This window comes from Leopardus geoffroyi, chromosome A3 (genome assembly GCF_018350155.1).
Source record: "Leopardus geoffroyi isolate Oge1 chromosome A3, O.geoffroyi_Oge1_pat1.0, whole genome shotgun sequence".
Classification (NCBI taxonomy): domain Eukaryota; kingdom Metazoa; phylum Chordata; class Mammalia; order Carnivora; family Felidae; genus Leopardus; species Leopardus geoffroyi.
The window spans coordinates 95,980,395-95,999,369 of record NC_059336.1 but is presented as its reverse complement, the minus strand read 5'-3'; the positions used below and the strand labels follow the sequence as shown (position 1 = coordinate 95,999,369).

The 18,975-nt window shown below is 40.8% G+C and overlaps 1 protein-coding gene across 5 annotated transcripts in view; it reads right to left on the bottom strand.

The window, feature by feature from the left end:
- The window catches only part of CTNNA2 (catenin alpha 2), a 1,108,364-nt gene that overhangs the window by 113,062 nt on the left and 976,327 nt on the right, over positions 1-18,975 (bottom strand). For all 5 annotated transcript variants that reach the window (XM_045446647.1, XM_045446648.1, XM_045446649.1 and 2 more), the window contains exons 10-11: positions 3,260-3,352; positions 2,262-2,418 (exon numbers count right to left, since the gene is read on the bottom strand). In XM_045446647.1, coding sequence (XP_045302603.1) covers positions 2,262-2,418; positions 3,260-3,352 — 250 coding nt within the window. The remainder of the gene's footprint in view (positions 1-2,261; positions 2,419-3,259; positions 3,353-18,975) is intronic.

The window sequence follows — 18,975 nt, the reverse complement described above, 5'->3', positions numbered from 1 at the left end:
AAAATATCTCCTGGGCCAGACTTGCAATTTACTGATGCAAATATTTTGGCTTCAGCTCAGAGAGGAGATGAGAAGTAGTTTCCCCAACAATTGGGCTGTATCCATAGCCCACCGGCAGGACAGAGAAGGCTGGGTCATTATTTGTCAAGTCCGTCTGTAGAAAGGTAGCTGCCACCTCCAATTGTCAACTCCAAAGGCATGCTCCAGCAGGCCCTGCCAAGGCTGGCTCCCTGACAACGCCTGTTCATTTTCCTGTCATGGCATGCCACAGCACTTGTACCGCTGGGGTTGGACTGCACAGTGTTATCAGCGGAAGCCAAAGCCTTTTCTTGTTGCTGGTAATAATGAGATGCACAAAGGAATGGCAGGGAGAAAGGTGGCAAAGAGGCAGGGCTGGTGGAAGAAAATTAAGAAAAGCTTTGCACTATTGAAACGGTCTGAGATAAGACCTCCTCACCTTGCTTTTCCCTACTCTCAGAAATTTTTGTACATGCATTTAAAGAAAAGGAGAAGTTGGGAAATTTTTAAGTTCTGAAATGATTCCTCTTTGCAAAAGGTAGTCCAATGCATATTTTCTACTCATTTGCAGGAAAAGGGGAATGCAGAATAACATTTCCAGCTATCAGGATTGCTATGAGATCTGAGGCCGGTTAGGGAGAGCCGCTGCCCTGTCTGGGGTAGGGGAGGTGGCACTATAGTCATCCTGGCAAACACTGACAAGACATGAGACAGAGGCGGCCACCCTCTTATTCCACACCATCCAAATCCCCAACATGTCTACCTAAACCATTGCTATGCATTGCATGAGAAATGCACTTCTGAGATATCTTTTACATTATTAAGACTCAGCCATCAACGAAGCCAATCTCAGAAATGGCAACGTATTAAGGTCTTTATCAGCTAGCCGCCAGATATGGGGGTATTTAAATGAACAGCTGCTTTGAAAAGTCACCAGAAACAGAGCATCTTGGGAATGAAAAACAAGACAGGCTTTTGAAAAAGATGAGAGAGTGGAATGAGGGTACCAGAGGTGGGGAGAAGAGAACCCAGCGAAAGCTGGAAGCACCAAAGGTAATTTCCCACTATCCTAACTTACTGAGAATTATGTAGCTTCTGAAGAGGATAATCAGGATTTTCATACCGTCTCTGCCCAGTTACCTCCCCACTCAGTGCAGGCCCTGGGATACTAATATCTTTCTTACAGATTTTGGGGGAGAAATAAAGCAAACAGCATAGTGTCAGGCAAATTCTAGACACTGAAGAGGTATTCACTCATGTTTCCCATTTTTCTTCTCTTGCTCTCCATGGTTTCAAAGTTGGGTTTTTGATTATCCGTCAGATCTACAGATTGGACTCTGCTGCTCTCAGACATAAGCTTCAAACACAAGCCCCCAGTGGGAATTCATTGTCTGTTTCTTCATGAAAAGCAAAGACTGCACCTAGACAGTATTTCCAAATATGATGAGCTCCCCCAGAAATTCCTTCTACAGTGTTGCAGTCAGATGCCCCTTCTGCCTGGATCCCACCAGCAATGCTGTGACCCCTTCCCTCTCAGGCCTCAGTTGGCCAAGGACAGGCAGGCCTTGGTCAAGGCCAGGTCTACCTCTGGGTAGAGTCAACATCTGGTCAGTTTGAATTATCAAGGTTCACTTGATTACCTTTAATGCCTCACAAAGGAGGCTGATGTTTGCAGCAACCCCCTCCCCAACTCATCCCACAGAGACTCTTCTTGGTGAACTGTGCCAAATGTTTGTGGGCAAATATGTTTAGAGAAAGGTATCACAAACCTGGGTAACTTCACATATTGGAAAAAATGACCCCCTTAAACACAGCCAAATTGGGCTAGCTGACTTTTTTATTATTATTATTATTATTTTAAAATATAAACCATGAGAACTAACCAATCTCACATCTCATACCCTTTTTTAAGATGGGTGATTTGGATGTATCCAAAGCCAATCTGCTTTAAAAACTCTAGAAGCTAAAAAGAAACCCATGTCTCCTTAAATAATCTCTCCAGGTTGCTTATCTCTTTATCAGAAAGTTGTATTTCCACACCCGCCCCCCATGCTTTGACCCATTGTTTTGAAATAATGTGCACACAAAAGAAAAATTTCCAAGAGGGTGTTACAGTCACATTTGCAGAGATGACTGAAAGCTTACAGGGCCAAGAAAAGCACTTGAAACCGAGGCCCGTGACATTTGCAAGATATTCCTAATTCTGTTCTCCAGTTGCCTTGAAAGGGCCTATTTGTGATTACCTGAGACAGAAAGGAAGTCATCCACTGAGGTGATGTCATCCACGGCCTCTGTCAACACTCGGACCTGCTTCTCCCACTGGTCTTTGAAGACGTCCATGTTGTCCTGAGCAACTTTGCTCTGTGGTCGGGCAGCCAGTGTGAGAGCAGCATTGATGACCTATTTGTTAGAAACAATCCAGAAAGATGCTGACTACACTATTTAGGAAAGAAACAAGAAGGTCAGAGATCACATTGAAACCCTGGACCCTGTAGTTTCTCAGGGGTTCTAAGTGGGTTCTCAGTGTTCAGAAGACAATCAGAAACATGAAACATGAAGTCTGTTATCAGCTACCATTAGTTTTTGTTTACGTTGTGTTTCTTCTTTTTTAAATGGACAGATTTTATGTTTTTTGTTTTGTCTTTAGCTCTTATTTATTTTTCAGAGACAGAGAGAGATAGAGTGTGAGTAGGGGAGAGGCAGAGAGAGAGGGAGACACAGAATCTGAAGCAGGCTCCAGGCTCTGAACTGTCAGCACAGAGCCTGATATGAGGCTTGAACCCATGAACCGTGAGATGACCTGAGCTGAAGTCAGACGCTTAACTGACTGAGCCGCTCAGGCTCCCCTCTTCTTTGTTTTAAGATATAGTAATTAGCCTCAGGTTTCAAAAAGTGTTTACTGGACAAGCCCTATTTACTTAATTCAGATGTGGTAGAAAGCTAACTCCTGTTCTACATGTGCAAAGTTGTAATTTAGTTGAGACAAGGAAAATAGTAATGGAACATTTAAAAATCAGCCCAAAATAAACAGAACAAAGTCAGTATGAGTGGAAAAGACAATAATTACCAGAGTTATTCTGAATACTGGAACAGTTAGAAATTCTTTTTGAGAAAGGTACACCTTGAAACAGCTCAGGAATGATGGCAAGACAAGGCAGGGAGGGACATGAGGGCCTGAGTAGAGAAGTCCCTGAGTATCAGGTCACCAATAGGCTTTTGAAACAAAGTAGATGAGGCTTACCTGGGGACACAGGCTGTCAATCTGGGTGGCTGCCATCCGGACTAATTTCACCCCTTCCTCATTGTTGGAAATGGAACAGGCCAAGTTGGCAACCTGGATTGAAAAGGATTTGAGTGAAAATCATGTTGGGGCAAAGGGGAAGTGTACTGTTGCCTGACCTTACTCCTTCTCTGGAGTCATCTCTTCCAGGGGAATCCTGCGACAAATAAGGATGCCTTTCAGTGATTTACCAAACATTAATAGTTATTATGCTACATTAGAATTTAGTCCAGAAAAGTAAGGTGCTAATAGCAAATTATTGCTTCAAGATTCTCAAGCACACACAATAATGTATTCTAACTGGGTTGCTTTGATCCGTTTTCCTCTGTGGACTGCTCTTGTGACTTATACTCTCACTTGAGCCCCCTAATACTCATCATGAAGTGTGGCCATGATTTTGGCCACATAAGTGCTAAACTCTGACCAGTGAGAGAGACACTGCAGTGCACTTAGGATTTAAATGAGATTCACAAGAAGTTGAAAATGAAGGTGTTCTACCCCAAGGAACCCATATCTACCTGTCAGAGTCTGTCAGGAAACTGCTAGTCTACCAGTAGCCCACTCAAGGACTTTCAGGGGGCAGGCAGGTCTGAGAAACAGATAGGAAAGGCTGATATAATCCAGTAGGCAACGATACAGTGTACAACAAATTAGAATATGTGAGTTTAGTAAAAAGGCATTCAGTTTTATTTTTTTAAAAACATTATACCAGCCAAAACAGCTGCACTGAATTTAAGCTCCCTGGTCAAGCGTTTCAATTTGTATTATTCCTCCTCTTCAAGGAGTGAGAGGTGGTAATACAAGGTCAGATTGATTGGCCAAGGTCAACAGCACACAAAGCTACCATCAGAACACTGATCAGTCCCATCAGACTGATGCCAAGAGGACAAGAGGATGGAGATTAGAAAGGGCAAAGGAGAAGAGAATGGCCACCAGGGCTAGGAGCAGGAGGGCAAGTAGAACAAGTGATTAGCAGACTGAGAATCCCCTGAGCCTTGTGGCCACCTGCCCTTTTGTATCCTGCCACCTCTGCTCTCCAAAATCAGGCTGCCTCTCTACCATGACTTCATGCCCTGGGAGATTAAAATGCAACACACGTGCAGAGTTCCAAATGCAAAAGAAAGCTTAGTCAGACAGTGTGAAGAGCATGGAACTGGAGGTCAGGAGGCTTAACCACTAACTAGTTACAGAGTCACTTCACATTTGGAGGGCCGTTTCCTTATCAGCAAAAGGATATAGGTAGATGGTGATACTAGGAATGCTTACAAAGATTACTTCAGTAAATCATTATCATTGAGAATCCCATTTTGAAGCTTTTAAGGAAGAACACTTTACATCTATTGTAGCGAGAATATGTACTATGAGAAACCACAGATGGAATTTCCAAACATTAATTATCAGTTTCTTATATTTTATAGTTTATCTTGGATTCTTCAGATAATTTTCACCATTTTACTCAGTTTTCCAAGTACGTCTGTTTGAAAGACAATATACCTTCCTGCATCCATTTATAGGATACTAAATGCCCAGAGGTATGAGGCTTCTTGGAGGCAAAGCAAGAATTACAGGTTCTCCATTTTTTTGTTATATTGTTTCCACTCCATATTTTTATTTATCTTTGTTGTATTTGTATTCCAGTGTATTTTATATTCCAAACACCACATGATGTATGTGACATAGAATTGGTGCTCAATACATGTGTTTTGAATTAAAGAGCAGTTTTAATAGTTTTTTATTGCATATATTTGAAATACATCCTAAAGACACTCTCAAAGATATAGTTGAGTTACCCCTTTAATCTGACTAGACAAAGTTCATACCACCTACTAGTAGATATTTACCAACACTATGGTGATAAACAATGATTCCTATTTTTTGGTCCACTGTTTGAGTCCAGAATGCAGAGCTCCTTGTTCATGGTGGCATGAAAAAAAAAATCGGGGTGGTGTAAATTTTCCAGAAAGATGTATACATTTAATTTACAATTTTTTAATCTTCAAGTGATTTCTTCCTAATTCTATTGTTGAAGCCTTCCATTTTATGAAATGAGGATTTCAGATGGTTTTGTTTCCTCTCTATCATCCTTTCCTGGTGTGTGAGACTTGCAATCACACTCTTGCACAGCAGTGGACATAAGCTGAAGAGTTTGGCTTGTGGCTCTGTAGAATGACAACAAGGGAGCCTTAGGGCTGAGAAAAACTAGGCTCCTGAGTGAAGGAGATGCCAACCAATAACTTCTACATGGTGATAACAGACTCTTCCTTGTGTATCTTTTGAAATGGGTCTTCATCCTTTATTTAAATAAACTCTATTATGACTTAGATCTAATATGGGAACCTCATTGCCTGGTTGAATCTAATTAGGGGGAACAGGGCTAGTAACACCTAGAAAAAACGAAGAGCCAACAACCCCGAAAGTCCTTTAATTATTCTCCTTAATTTACTGATCCATAAATCCTGAAGTCTGGCAGCCTCCACTCTGCAATGAGCTCCTGCTGTTTAAGTCCACTTAAAATCAGAATTTTATTTACCTTGTATTATACTCTGAAACATTCTGAAACTATTTCCAACATGATGGTCAGGATTTCACAATTTCCAAAGGCAGGCAGGTTTACATATCTTAAATTGGCCATGGATTCCATCCAAATTCCTGTTTTCCTTAGGCTTGCCTTTCTGCTTCTCACTGGACCCATTGGCATGATGGTGACTCTGAACATGGTTGTAATATACCGTGATTTCTACAACTCTGGCACCAAACACTGAGTTTCCATCTTTGAGGCAGCTCCCAATCATTATTGTATCTTAAAATGCCTCCTCATATCCTAGCAATAGTCCAAGACCACTGTATACACATAGTAAGTACTTGATTACTTATTTTACCTGTTCTTTAACTACAGGTCTGATGCTATACTAGAAACCCGTAAGATAAAATGTCCTATTTTTCAAATCACAAGATCCACCCCCCACACCTTGTTTTTTTTAACCAATTTATCATGATAACCTTTCTAAGGGAGGTGGGGCAGGAAGGGAATGGTAAAGTAGAATTTTCAGACATTTGAAAAAGATTAATATGAGTTAAAGAATAGACAGTAGTTATGCTAAGTGAAATAAGTCATACAGAGGAAGACAGATACCATATGTTTTCACTCTTATGTGGATCCTGAGAAGCTTAACGGAAGACCATGGGGGAGGGGAAGAAAAAAAAAGGTTAGAGAGGGAGGGAGCCAAAAAATGAGACTCTTAAAAACTGAGAATAAACTGAGGGTTGATGGGGGGTGGGAAGGAGGGGAAAGTGGCTGATGGGCATTGAGGTGGGCACCTGTTGGGATGAGCACTGGGTGTTGTATGGAAACCAATTTGAAAATAAATTTCATATGAAAAAAAAATAGACAATAGATTAACTGATTACTGTTACCAGGCTGCAACCCAAAAGATGTTGAGCAATATGTTTAAATTTAATAAAACCTTGAAACCTGCTTGAGTCAACCAAGCAGGTAACATTTACTGGCTGGCTGTGGCTTCTGATTTTTCCACTCTCGAATTGTTGACAAATTAGCTGAGGAGTCAGGAGTCATCTGCCATCATGGAATCTTAGAAAACAATAAAGCATATCATTTATGGTTAGGTGTTGGGCTATTTAGATTGCTTTGGGATTTCTGAAAGGAACCAGATCATGAGTAAAAATGGCATTGCTCCTTGGTTTAGCTAACCATGCTAAATTCCCAACAATCTCTTTGGAAAGGAAACCCTCCTCTATACCTTCTGAGAACAGTGAATTTGGGGAAGCCAAAGCTGAAAAGACTGAGCCAAATCTTCTATCTCTGACTTAGTGTCTCAAAAACCAGTTATCTTGAGGAAAAGGAGGAAGCTTAGCAGCCATCACTAAATTGTGTGCTGCTAACTACAAGGGCCTTAGGAGTTCAGAGAAAAGAACAATCAGTAGTCCTGGGAGGGAATCAGTCAGCACATCATGGAGAGGTAGGATATCCATCTTGCAACACTTCTCTTCTGATCGCCTAATTAGTATAATTTTCAGGATTCTCAAAGATTATGATATTTTGCTCTTCTGGAGGCACACTGTGTAAACAGGTGAAACAAACAATGATATCACCAGCAAGATTAGAAAGACAAGAAGTCAGCAAGGGGAAGTGATACAGATTCCCTTAAGAAAGTAACTTGCTTCTTGGGAGTGCCTAGGTGGCTCAGTCCGTTAAGTACCCAACTCTTTTTTTTTTTTTTTCAATATATGAAGTTTATTGTCAAATTGGTTTCCATACAACACCCAGTGCTCATCCCAAAAGGTGCCCTCCTCAATACCCATCACCCACCCTCCCCTCCCTCCCACCCCCCATCAACCCTCAGTTTGTTCTCAGTTTTTAAGAATCTCTTATGCTTTGGCTCTCTTCCACTCTAACCTCTTTTTCTTTTTCCTTCCCCTTCCCATGGATTTCTGTTAAGTTTCTCAGGTCCACATAAGAGTGAAACCATATGGTATCTGTCTTTCTCTGTATGGCTTATTTCACTTAGCATCACACTCTCCAGTTCCATCCATGTTGCTACAAAGGGCCATATTTCATTCTTTCTCATTGCCACATAGTACTCCATCGTGTATATAAACCACAATTTCTTTATCCATTCATCAGTTGATGAACATTTAGGCTCTTTCCATAATTTGGCTATTGTTGAGAGTGCTGCTATAAACATTGGGGTACAAGTGCCCCTATGCATCAGTACTCCTGTATCCCTTGGGTAAATTCCTAGCAGTGCTACTGCTGGGTCATAGGGTAGGTCTATTTTTAATTTTTGGAGGGACCTCCACACTGTTTTCCAGTGTGGCTGCACCAGTTTGCATTCCCACCAACAGTGCAAGAGGGTTCCCGTTTCTCCACATCCTCGCCAGCATCTATAGTCTCCTGATTTGTTCATTTTGGCCACTCTGACTGGCATGAGGTGATATCTGAGTGTGGTTTTGATTTGTATTTCCCTGATGAGGAGAGACGTTGAGCATCTTTTCATCTGCCTGTTGGCCATCCGGATGTCTTCTTTAGAGAAGTGTCTATTCATGTTTTCTGCCCATTTCTTCACTGGGTTATTTGTTTTTTGGGTGTGGAGTTTGGTGAGCTCTTTAGATTTTGGATACTAGCCCTTTGTCTGATATGACATTTGCAAATATCTTTTCCCATTCCGTTGGTTGCCTTTTAGTTTTGTTGGTTGTTTCCTTTGCTGTGCAGAAGCTTTTTATCTTCATAAGGTCCCAGTAGTTCATTTTTGCTTTTAATTCCCTTCCCTTTGGGGATGTGTCGAGTAAGAGATTGCTACTGCTGAGGTGAGAGAGGTCTTTTCCTGCTTTCTCCTCTAGGGTTTTGATGGTTTCCTGTCTCACATTCAGGTGCTTTATCCATTTTGAGTTTATTTTTGTGAATGGTGTGAGAAAGTGGTCTAGTTTCAATCTTCTGCATGTTGCTGTCCAGTTGTCCCAGCACCATTTGTTAAAGAGACTTTCTTTTTTCCATTGGATATTCTTTCCTGCTTTGTCAAAGATGAGTTGGCCATACGTTTGTGGGTCTAGTTCTGGGGTTTCTATTCTATTCCACTGGTCTATGTGTCTGTTTTTGTGCCAATACCATGCTGTCTTGATGATTACAGCTTTGTATTAGAGGCTAAAGTCTGGGATTGTGATGCCTCCTGCTTTGGTCTTCTTCAAAATTACTTTGGCTATTCAGGGCCTTTTGTGGTTCCATGTGAATTTTAGGATTGCTTGTTCTAGTTTTGAGAAGAATGCTGGTGCAATTTTGATTGGGATTGCATTGAAGCTTTCGGAGCACCCAGCTCTTGACTTCACCTCAGGTCATGATCTCATGGTTCTTAAGTTCAAGTCCTTCATCGGGCTCTGCGCTGACAGCATGAAGCCTGCTTGGGATTCTGTCTCCCTCTCTTGGTGCCCCTCCCCTGCTTGCTCTCTCAAAAAATAAATTAAAAAATTAAAAAAAATTAAGTTTATTTATATATTTTGAGAAAGAGAGAAAATGGGGGAGGGGCAAAGAGAAGGAGAGAGAGAATTCCAAGCAGGCTCTGCACTGGCAGCACGGAGACCCATGCAGGGCCTGAACTCAAAAACCATGAGATCACGACCTCAGCTGAAACCAAGAGTTGGACGTTTAACTGACCGAGCCACTCAGGCACCACTAAAAATTTTTTAAAAAGAGAGTAACTTGCTCCTTGAACTGCATTTGTACCATTGGCATCCACTCCCTAACCTTTTAATAATAAACACAGTTGGCCAGAAGCAGATATTCCAGAGACGATGATGGCAGAGTTAAAACTGACAAAATCATAAATGCTTAGAGCCCTCACAAAAATATACTGTGATCATTTAAAATGCACAATGTTTTCCATTACCAAACAACAAAACAAAAAACAAAAACCCACACAGTTCAAATCTCCAAACAAACAGCCCATCATGGCTGTGAAATTTGGTTTTGTGTAGACATCACTACCCAAAGTAGCTCCATCTCAAAAATGCCATAGACTTGTCTGAACATTTAAAAGTAAAGCCAAAATGCCTGGAAGGCTGAGCTTTAATTAAACATTAAAAACCTCTGCTAATAAAGTATTTAGGCATTTAACTCCAAAGTGATACGAGGTGCATCAGAAAGACGAGAACATTTTCTTCTTTTCTAGTCCTGGAAATCAAATTACATTTTTTAATATTCGTAATTGTGTTCAACTCCAAACACCAGCACATATTCAGTGCATTCAACCCCCAAAACACTTTATCATTTCATTAATTTTTACAGCTTCAGGTATCATTGTGGTGTTTTAAGAAGAGCATACTATTGAAATAAAGTAGAATAGCAATTTGTAGGTTTATAAAGTGCTTGTTCCTCATGTTAATATTGCTTCATCATTGTAAATTTGAGCACAAAATGAACTTATTTACTACTAAAAGGGAATTTATGGCATGTCTAGTCACCACAGTCACCTATCCATATAAAACCATAAAGAGATGATGCCACAAATTCCACACCAGCTGTTGTTCTCTAGAACACTCAGGGTAGTGAAGGGTGCTATGGTCTCGGTCTGAAGATTCACTCAGTTATCTGCACTGATAAGATCAGCACACAAACGGCATTAAAATATATGTGCCTAGCTTGTATAGAATTTGTAGGTTTCTACAGAATATGCCTCTTATGTTACAGATGGGGTTTTATAATTCAGGAAGAGACAAGATGATACCCTTGCCTGAAATGTGAGAGGAAAGACAGAAGGAGCTGATATTAAGACGAGGGATTTGACCTTAAGAGGATGATGGACTTCCACAGACATGGACATCTGAGCATATTTCATGGCCACCTTCACAATTTGATTTGAGAAGAGCTTGAAAGGTCTGGATGTCCCAGAACATGTTTGTTTCATGCTGAGATGTCATAGAATCCTTTTAAAATGCAGCTGCTTCGGGCTGAGATGAGTTTATCAACTTCACTGCTAGTAACTTAAGTTCTGAAGGTTAGAGGGCACAGCCAACAGGGATAATGTGATCAGGGAAGAATGGCACAGGAGAGGGTGGCAGCTGGGGGACAGCAAGACAACACTGTGGGGGGGGGGGGAGCAGAAGGAAGTAAGAAGTACTTTTATGCTCCTGTCTTTAATGACCTCTCTAAAGCATCTGGAACTCTTGATTATTCTATACATTTTAATTTTTAATATCATACAACGGTCAGGATCTTGGGCTATGCAGTTGGGCAGCTTGGGGTTTGTATCTTGACTCTTGTCCTTCCTTGCTGAGCAGGGTACTTTACCTCTGTAAGCCTCGATTTTCTCAACTATAAAATAGAACTATAAAATTAAAAAAGTGGCAATAAGGTTGAAATGAAACATGACTAGAGTACTTAAGTCAACTTGGTTGAGCATCCAACTCTTGATTTTGGCTCAGGTCATGATCCCAACGTTGTGGGATTGAGCCCCAAGTTGGGCTTCACACTGAATGTGGAGCCTGCTTAGGATTCTCCCCCTCTCCCGCTCTGTCTCTCTCTCTCTCTCTCTTCCTCTGCCACTCTCCCCTGTGTGCTCTGTATCTCAAATAAAAATTTAAAAAAATTAAGTTCTTATTGTTAATATTACTACATAGGAAGTAACAGAGGCAGTGATAGAAAATAAAGGGATGTCTACTTTACATATGATCATTCATATAATTTATCCTTTCATTACGCATAATTTTATTAAAGTTGCGATCTCCACTTGCGTCTTGCTCACTGCTTATATCACAAATATTTTCCAGATTCTCTATATACCTGTAATTATTTTTTTAATAATTAGTAAGATTCTTGAATGTTTTTGCTTCATTATTTGGTAAGTCAATTCCCTTTAAAAAGGGAATTTATTTAAAGGAGTTTCCAGTGTTTGCTTTTACCAAAAACAAAGTAGCATACATACGTCTTTACGCATCCAGTTTTTGCTCCCGTCAGAAGTGGACTTTCTGGGTCAAGCAAACTGTTCGAGCACTTGCTTACATGTGGCCATAATGCTTGCCGAAAGCCCCCTAACAACAAATGAATTGCTAATTCTCCAATGTCACTAGCATCAAATCCCACACTCTGACACTGTTTCTTCTTGCCTTCTCAGCCATAACCACATCATCTGAACACCTTTCCAACCTTCATTCTACAAATCAGTTATATTCTACCAGTATAAATCAGCATTGCTTAAAAAGTCACTTTACTGGCCACCTGGGTGGCTCAGTTGGTTAAGTGTCCAACTTGCGCTCTGGTAAAAGTCACTTTACTGGCTTCCGCTCTGGTCATGATCTCAGCTTGTGAATTCAAGCCCCGCATTGGGCTCTCTGCTTTCAGCACAGAGCCCACTTCAGATCCTTTGTCTCCGTCTCTCTCTGCCGCTCCCTACTTGCACTCTCTCTCTCTCTCAAAAATAAATAAACATTAAAAAAAAAAAAGCCACATCATGTTTTCTCAGTGAGACTGTGAATTCTTGTAGGACAGAAGACTTCACTACACCTAGCACATAGCTGGGATCACAGATACTCAATTCCAATTTTTTCATTTACCAAATCCCCCAGGTTCCCTCCATATGTATAAAGCAGAGGACTATTCAACTTGTCATAACCTGGTGATATCTAGAAGGGCCCCAAGTTCTAGGATCTGATACCGGGAACAAGTGTATGTTCTCTGTGCCATCCTTTTTGCAGCTTATCAAATCAGCATTGAGCAGTTAATAGTAAATGAAACTTGTACAAAATCCTGCCACATGATGCTAGGCAGCGATTTCTTCCCAACCCCACCACACTTCGTATCCTGGCCTAGGCTTCTAATCTATTAGAACACAAATCTGCATTCCTAGGGCTCCTTGGGGATACAGAACAGCACTTTTGTCTGTGTTCTTAGGTACATATACCACTTGAAAATGCTGTTTGCATGCCTCTGCCCAAATTAAAGTGATCAGTCTGCCCTGTTGACTTTAATGGAGGTAATCACCAGTTCACATTCATGAACAAATTGATGTGCTTGCTTCATAGCTGAATCATCAGCATAAATCTATACCTTTCATATATAAAAACCTCAGTGGCTTAAAATAATGCAATAAAATATAACCTAATGCCTTCTTGATGCCTGTTCATCAATAATGTGTGGCTATGTGAAGAGGATAGGAGAGATTTAGAATATGTTATCTAAAATCATGCAGTGAATATAATGTCATTTTAATTACTGAAGGCCTCCTGGGATTCTGTTTCTCCATCCTTTCACTGAGGAAATGAATTATTATTTTCACTGTTATTTGGTTTTTCAGAGTCCCATGTAATAAATGTAATCTTAACTGATTTCCAAGTGAATAGAACATGTTGACCTTCATATATGTAAGATGACTCCCTCAGGGGGCCCAGAGCACCAGGATCTATCTCTGGCAGTGGAGACTTTTAGCAGAAGCCCACGAATTTTTCAAAAGATCTAGATGAATAAACGAGTGCATCTACTCTGTATAGCTTGGTCATACATTTTAAGATGACAAGTGAAGTGTGGAATCAAGGCCATAACCACAGTGCAGAGGGAATCTATCCAAGCCAATACTGAATGATGGACTTCAGCCCCCTTTGCACAAAATTCCAACTTGAAAAGAGAGAAGTCCCTACTTCTACTTTATGCTTCAGGGTTTTTTTTTTTTTTTGAGGGGTGGGGGGATAGGGGGCAGTGGTGAAGATGCCTCCATCAGTTAAATTGTTAGTAATTAGCCAAAGCTTAATTCATGGTCCACATGTCTCTGAAGACTTCCCATTCACACCAGCGAATAGATCACTCTTCTAATTGTCTTCAGGATTACTGCCTGCACCACTAGTGATGACTTACCACATACTATTGTTTTATTCATTACTTGTGATACGTGCAGATGGATAGATAATTACATACATGCAGAATTAAATATGCAGACATACAGATATCATGCATCTTCAATTAAAATTTAACCTTCTTTAGAATGGTTGTGTTTTATTCATCTTTATGGTCCCTACAGCTCCCTGTACAAGATCTTTCACACAGCAGATATAAATGTAGTTCCAAGGGGTGCCTGGGTGGCTCAGTCGGTTAAGTGTCTGACTTCAGCTCAGGTCATGATGTCACGGTTCGTGCGTTTGAGCCCCACGTCAGGCTCTGTGCTGAACTCTTGCTCAGAGCCTGGAGCCTGCTTCAGATTCTGTGTCTCCTTCTCTCTCTGCCCCTTTTCCACTTGTGCTCTGTCTCACTCTCTCAAAAAATAAATAAATGTTTAAAAAAAAAAAAAAAAGGAGGGATGCCCCTCTCATTTAAATGTAGTTCCAAGGCAGCTTCCCTATCCTGGATGTTTTCCTACCTTCTGCCCTACCTGTACCCACCTCAAATGAGGCCTATTCCCTCTTATCACAGTTTACCCAGGAAAAGGATGCTATTGATTAATCAAAGTAACTATCCATTCAGGTAATTATTTTCTCCTCCTAGAGAAAATATAATATTCTCTAATATATTCCTCCTACTATAACACCTTAACCCAATTAAGATGTTCAGGTCCTTAAGAATTTAAGGAAAAATGTCCATTGTAGAAACTTCAGGGCCCCTGTGCAAGCTGTTGGAGAAATATGTAAGGACGATGACCTTTCTTTAAGCTCTGTAATATTTATCTAAAATTTCTTCTGTCTTTCCTTTCTCTGATCACCTCTTTTGGTAAATCAAGTAGTATTGGAGCACATCCTACCCATTCACTTATATATGCTCCATGACTGCTTTTTTACTATAAGGGCAGAGTTGAGTAGTTACAACAGAGTCCACATACACACAAGCCATGTATATTTCCTATCCAGACCTTTACAAAAGAAGATTGCAAACTCCTGATTTAGATGAAAACTTGGGCTGAATCAACCAGCTAATTTTGTTAGACCTGCCAAATATGCCAAAGCATCTGCATAGCAGGAAATGGCAAAGGCATGATATTTATGACACAAGTGCAATTAAGAAAATCAAGTAGATCAGGGAGGGGCTCACATTCTTAGCCTACAAAACCATGTGCCCCTCCCAGGTCTACTTAACAGTAAGTTTTGAGACAAAAGAAAGAAAAAAAAGGGATGGGGGGAGACAGGAGAGCTGAGAGTGGGACAGTAGTGGGACACCTGGAAGGACCTCAAGGATGTTGTCCACTGCCCCCAAGCATTTACACAAGTGGTTTGCTGGTGAACAGAGTCAAGAGAAGCAAGTAAGAGTCAATAATTCCATGTGGCTTATCTCACAGCATAGCCTCCTCAACCACCCTTTCCTGAAACAGGAGGATCACTCTCCATTCTTTGGGTTTCTTTGAATTAGCCAAGATGGTCAATTTGCATCCGTCTTGGATATCCACTTTGCCTTTCCTTACCCCCCCCACTCTACCCACCCCTTGGGCTTCAGCAGTCTGCACAGTGAACTCAACACAAAGACCTAGAGTATAGCTAACAGAAGGTACTGGACCCCCAATATCTCTTTGGCAAAAGCCTGTGCCTGGTCACTGCAATGGGCATTGTTCTGAGGAAGATTCCTGGCAACCTGTCTTATTACAGCCTTAGAGGGCTCAAAGTAGACTAGAGCAATGGGGTATGGGAGATAACTGGACTCCAGTACTGAGCCACACAAGGGAAGAAACTGAAGAAACGACCTTCAAAGAAGCTCCAACTCTTAACAGCCATATATTTCCAGCCCTCAGGCACCTATACATACATTCTTTCTTTTCATTGCCTCCTGGAACCTTTCCAGGCTTGGTCCCTCAAACCTGCTTGCTCCATCTCATCTGTACTTGATTGCCAGCTTTTCCTTTCTTCATTTCACACCTCTTATTTAATTTTTCTCCCCATTCTCTTATCAAGTTTCAGTTCTCCCCTTGGTCTGTCTCCAAGCTTGTGTGAGTACAGAATACAGCTCCCCTTTTCCAGGGTTTTCCCCTAGGGACAAGCTCACCCATTGCCATGCCCAGACCAGATGGTAGTCCAGGTCCCTCAGGTACCAGGGAAGGGACAGAGCTGTCAGTGTCTGCTGCATTGCAGGCTCATGAGACAATGTCAACAAAGCCAACTACATGTAGCAGCCCTCAGACTCTCCAATACCCTGACACATGTGTTCATTCTCATCCCAGTTCTGCTCTCTTTACCTTCTTTCATACTCTTGTTCCTGCTACAAGTTCTCCTTTGCTTAATACTCGTGAGTGCTTTTACCTAGCTAACTAACATCTTTTTACCAGGGGACACCCTCTCACTTTCATCCTTACCAATAGGCTTTATAGCTCTTCTCTGCAAGACACACACACAGCCAGCCACAGTCTTCTGATTTCATTGATAACCGATGCTTTTACAAATCTCTTCCAAGCTAGAAAGCTCCCTTGTTGAGTGCTCCACAGCGCCTTCCTTCAATGGGCCACAAGCCCCTACTGATGCGTGCAAATGTACCAGTACCTTGCTCATCTCTGAAATCTGACACACATCCATGCTGCTCAAAGATCAGAGCAGAGCTGTGCCAGAGAGTAAGCAGCGGAGTTACTCCAGATCACCTGGGAGCTGTGTCAGAATAGGCTCTGCCACATGGAACTTCTGTTCTTCTTAGGTGACCTTCAAGTAGCCACTTCCACCTTGTTGGGCAACAGATGTGGTCATCATACTTCAGAACCATCACCAGGTTTGGACCCCAGATATATCCTGGTTTCATCAGCAGTCCCTCAAGAGACCATGGCCAGGTCTAGATGGAAGGAATAGCTGTGCCTGCAAAAGCTCATGTCAACTCCCAGCCATAATTATGTTCATAACCAATGCTCATAGGAACAGGCCGAGCCCCACAATGCCCTTCAAATGTGCCTCGGCTTGGCAACTTCCTACAAAGAACCATTTTGCTGTCATCCTCAGTGGGTCACTTTTTTTCCCTCCTAGCTGAATCAGTCGTCCGAGTGAATGGCCAGTCAGCCTGACCTTTCAATTTGCTGTGTGAAATAAAGCTAAAGATGGTATTCTGACTAATAGTCCCAGAGAGAGGCAAGGAATGAGGAAATTCTATACATCTTGTTTCTGTTTAGCTTTGTGCTCTCCAGGCTAGCTGTTTAACTGTGGCCATTTGCCTGGAATGAGCTTTGCATTTTTTCCCATGGGATCCAGGTATAGCGAGGACACTTGTTGTGGGAACACCAATAATATTGTGTGTGCACATAGAGGAAGGGAGAGAAAGAGAGCTGTATAGATGTTTGAGGGTTTTCATCAACATAAATGCTCTTACCTAAGAAAGCTATAATTACAATTATTATTTTAACATTCTCTGAAGCCTGAGTAAATTTCTCACTTTTAAATGGCTTCATACCCATGATTTCATGACAGAATATTATGTAGACAGAGATGTCTGTTTTTTAGTTGGCATTATTTACTGATGAAATAGCAGTAACAAACTATGCCCATAAGCCAAATATAACCAGTGGTTTGTTTCCATATGATCTTCGAGCTAAGAATGGTTTTTAGATTTAAAAAGGGTAGTTAAATACACACACCTCAACACCAAACAAATAATTAGATTAAAAATAGGCAGAGAACTTGGACATTTTTCTAAAGAAGACATAAAGATGGCCAACAGACACATTAAAAGACATTCAACATCACTAATCATCAGGGAAATGCAAATAAAACAATGAGACACCACCTTACACCAGTCAGAATGGCTGGTATCAAGAAGACAAGAAATAAGTTTTGATGGGGATGTAGAAAAAAGGGAACCCTCATGCACTGTTGGTGGGAATGTAAATTGGTGCAGCCACTTTGGAAAACAGTCAGGAGGTTCCTCATAAAACTAAAAATAGAAATACCACAGGATCCAGTAATTCCACTACTGGGTATTTACCCAAAGAGAAATGAAAATACTAATTCAAAACTATGTATGCACTCTGTGTTCATTGCAACATTATTTATAATAGCCAGATATGGAAGCAACCTAAAGGTGCATCCATAGATGAATGGATAAAGATGTGATACACACACACACCCATACACAATGAAATATTACTCAGTCATAAAAAAGAATATCTTGCTACTTATGACATGGGCAGACCTAGAGGGTATTATGCTAAGTGAAATAAGTCAGCCAGAGAAAGAGAATTACTGTATGATTTCACATGTATGGTGTAGAATCTAAAAAACAAAACAAATGAACAGACACTTAAATACAGAGAACTGGTGGTTTCCAGAGGGGAAATAGGGTGGGGGATAAAACAGATGAAGGAAATTAAGAAGTGGAAACTTTCAGTTATAAAATAAATAAGTCATGCAGTTGAAAAGTACAGAATAAGAAAGAGTGTCAGTAATATTGTAATAACATTGCATGGTGACAGATGGTGACTATACTTATCATGGTGAGCACTGAGTAATGTGCAAAATTGTTGAATCACTATGTTGTACACCTGAAACTAAGATAACATTGTATGCCAATTGTACTTCAATAAAACACACACAGAAAAATAATGTAAGACCCAATGTGACCCCTAAAGCCTAAAGTATTTAGCACTTTGAATAAAAGTCTGCTAACCCCTTGAGTATGGTACAGTTATAAATATGAAGACTTTTCTGGTGTCTGTCTGCTTACAGACCAGGAAATGAGTTGTTCCAAGTGCTTCAGTACTAGATGTCCTTGCCTCTGTTCAATGAAGCTGTCTATGCTTATACCAGAAAAGAGCTTGGGAAAATGTTCTTCAAAGGCAAGGATCTTTTTATTCCTCATCCCTTTATATTTATTTACCTAAACCCTATTACATCATTCATCACTTCACCAGATATAGCTCCTCTAAAGATCCAGTATATCCTCAGAGACTAAAAGCTGCTAAGTTTAAGAATGTTGCAAAGAGTATGTCCAAGATTTTAAAGAAAATTCACAAAGAATCAGTGCAAAAATCATGTTGGAGGCAATATCTCTAGAATATGGGCAAAACTCCCAAAGTGTCCACTTTGAAGAAAAAAGCATTCTTTTGGATAAATATGTTGCATGTGGAGGGTACACCTTGTATGTACCAGGACATTTAAGATCCATAAGAATGCCAAAAAATGCCATTCTTTGGCATGGAGTCTGACTCACTGTTTGAGAGTGATAGAATATGGGGAAGAAAGAGCTTTGCTACTCAAAGCGTTGTCCACAGGCAAGTAGAAGAGCCATCCCC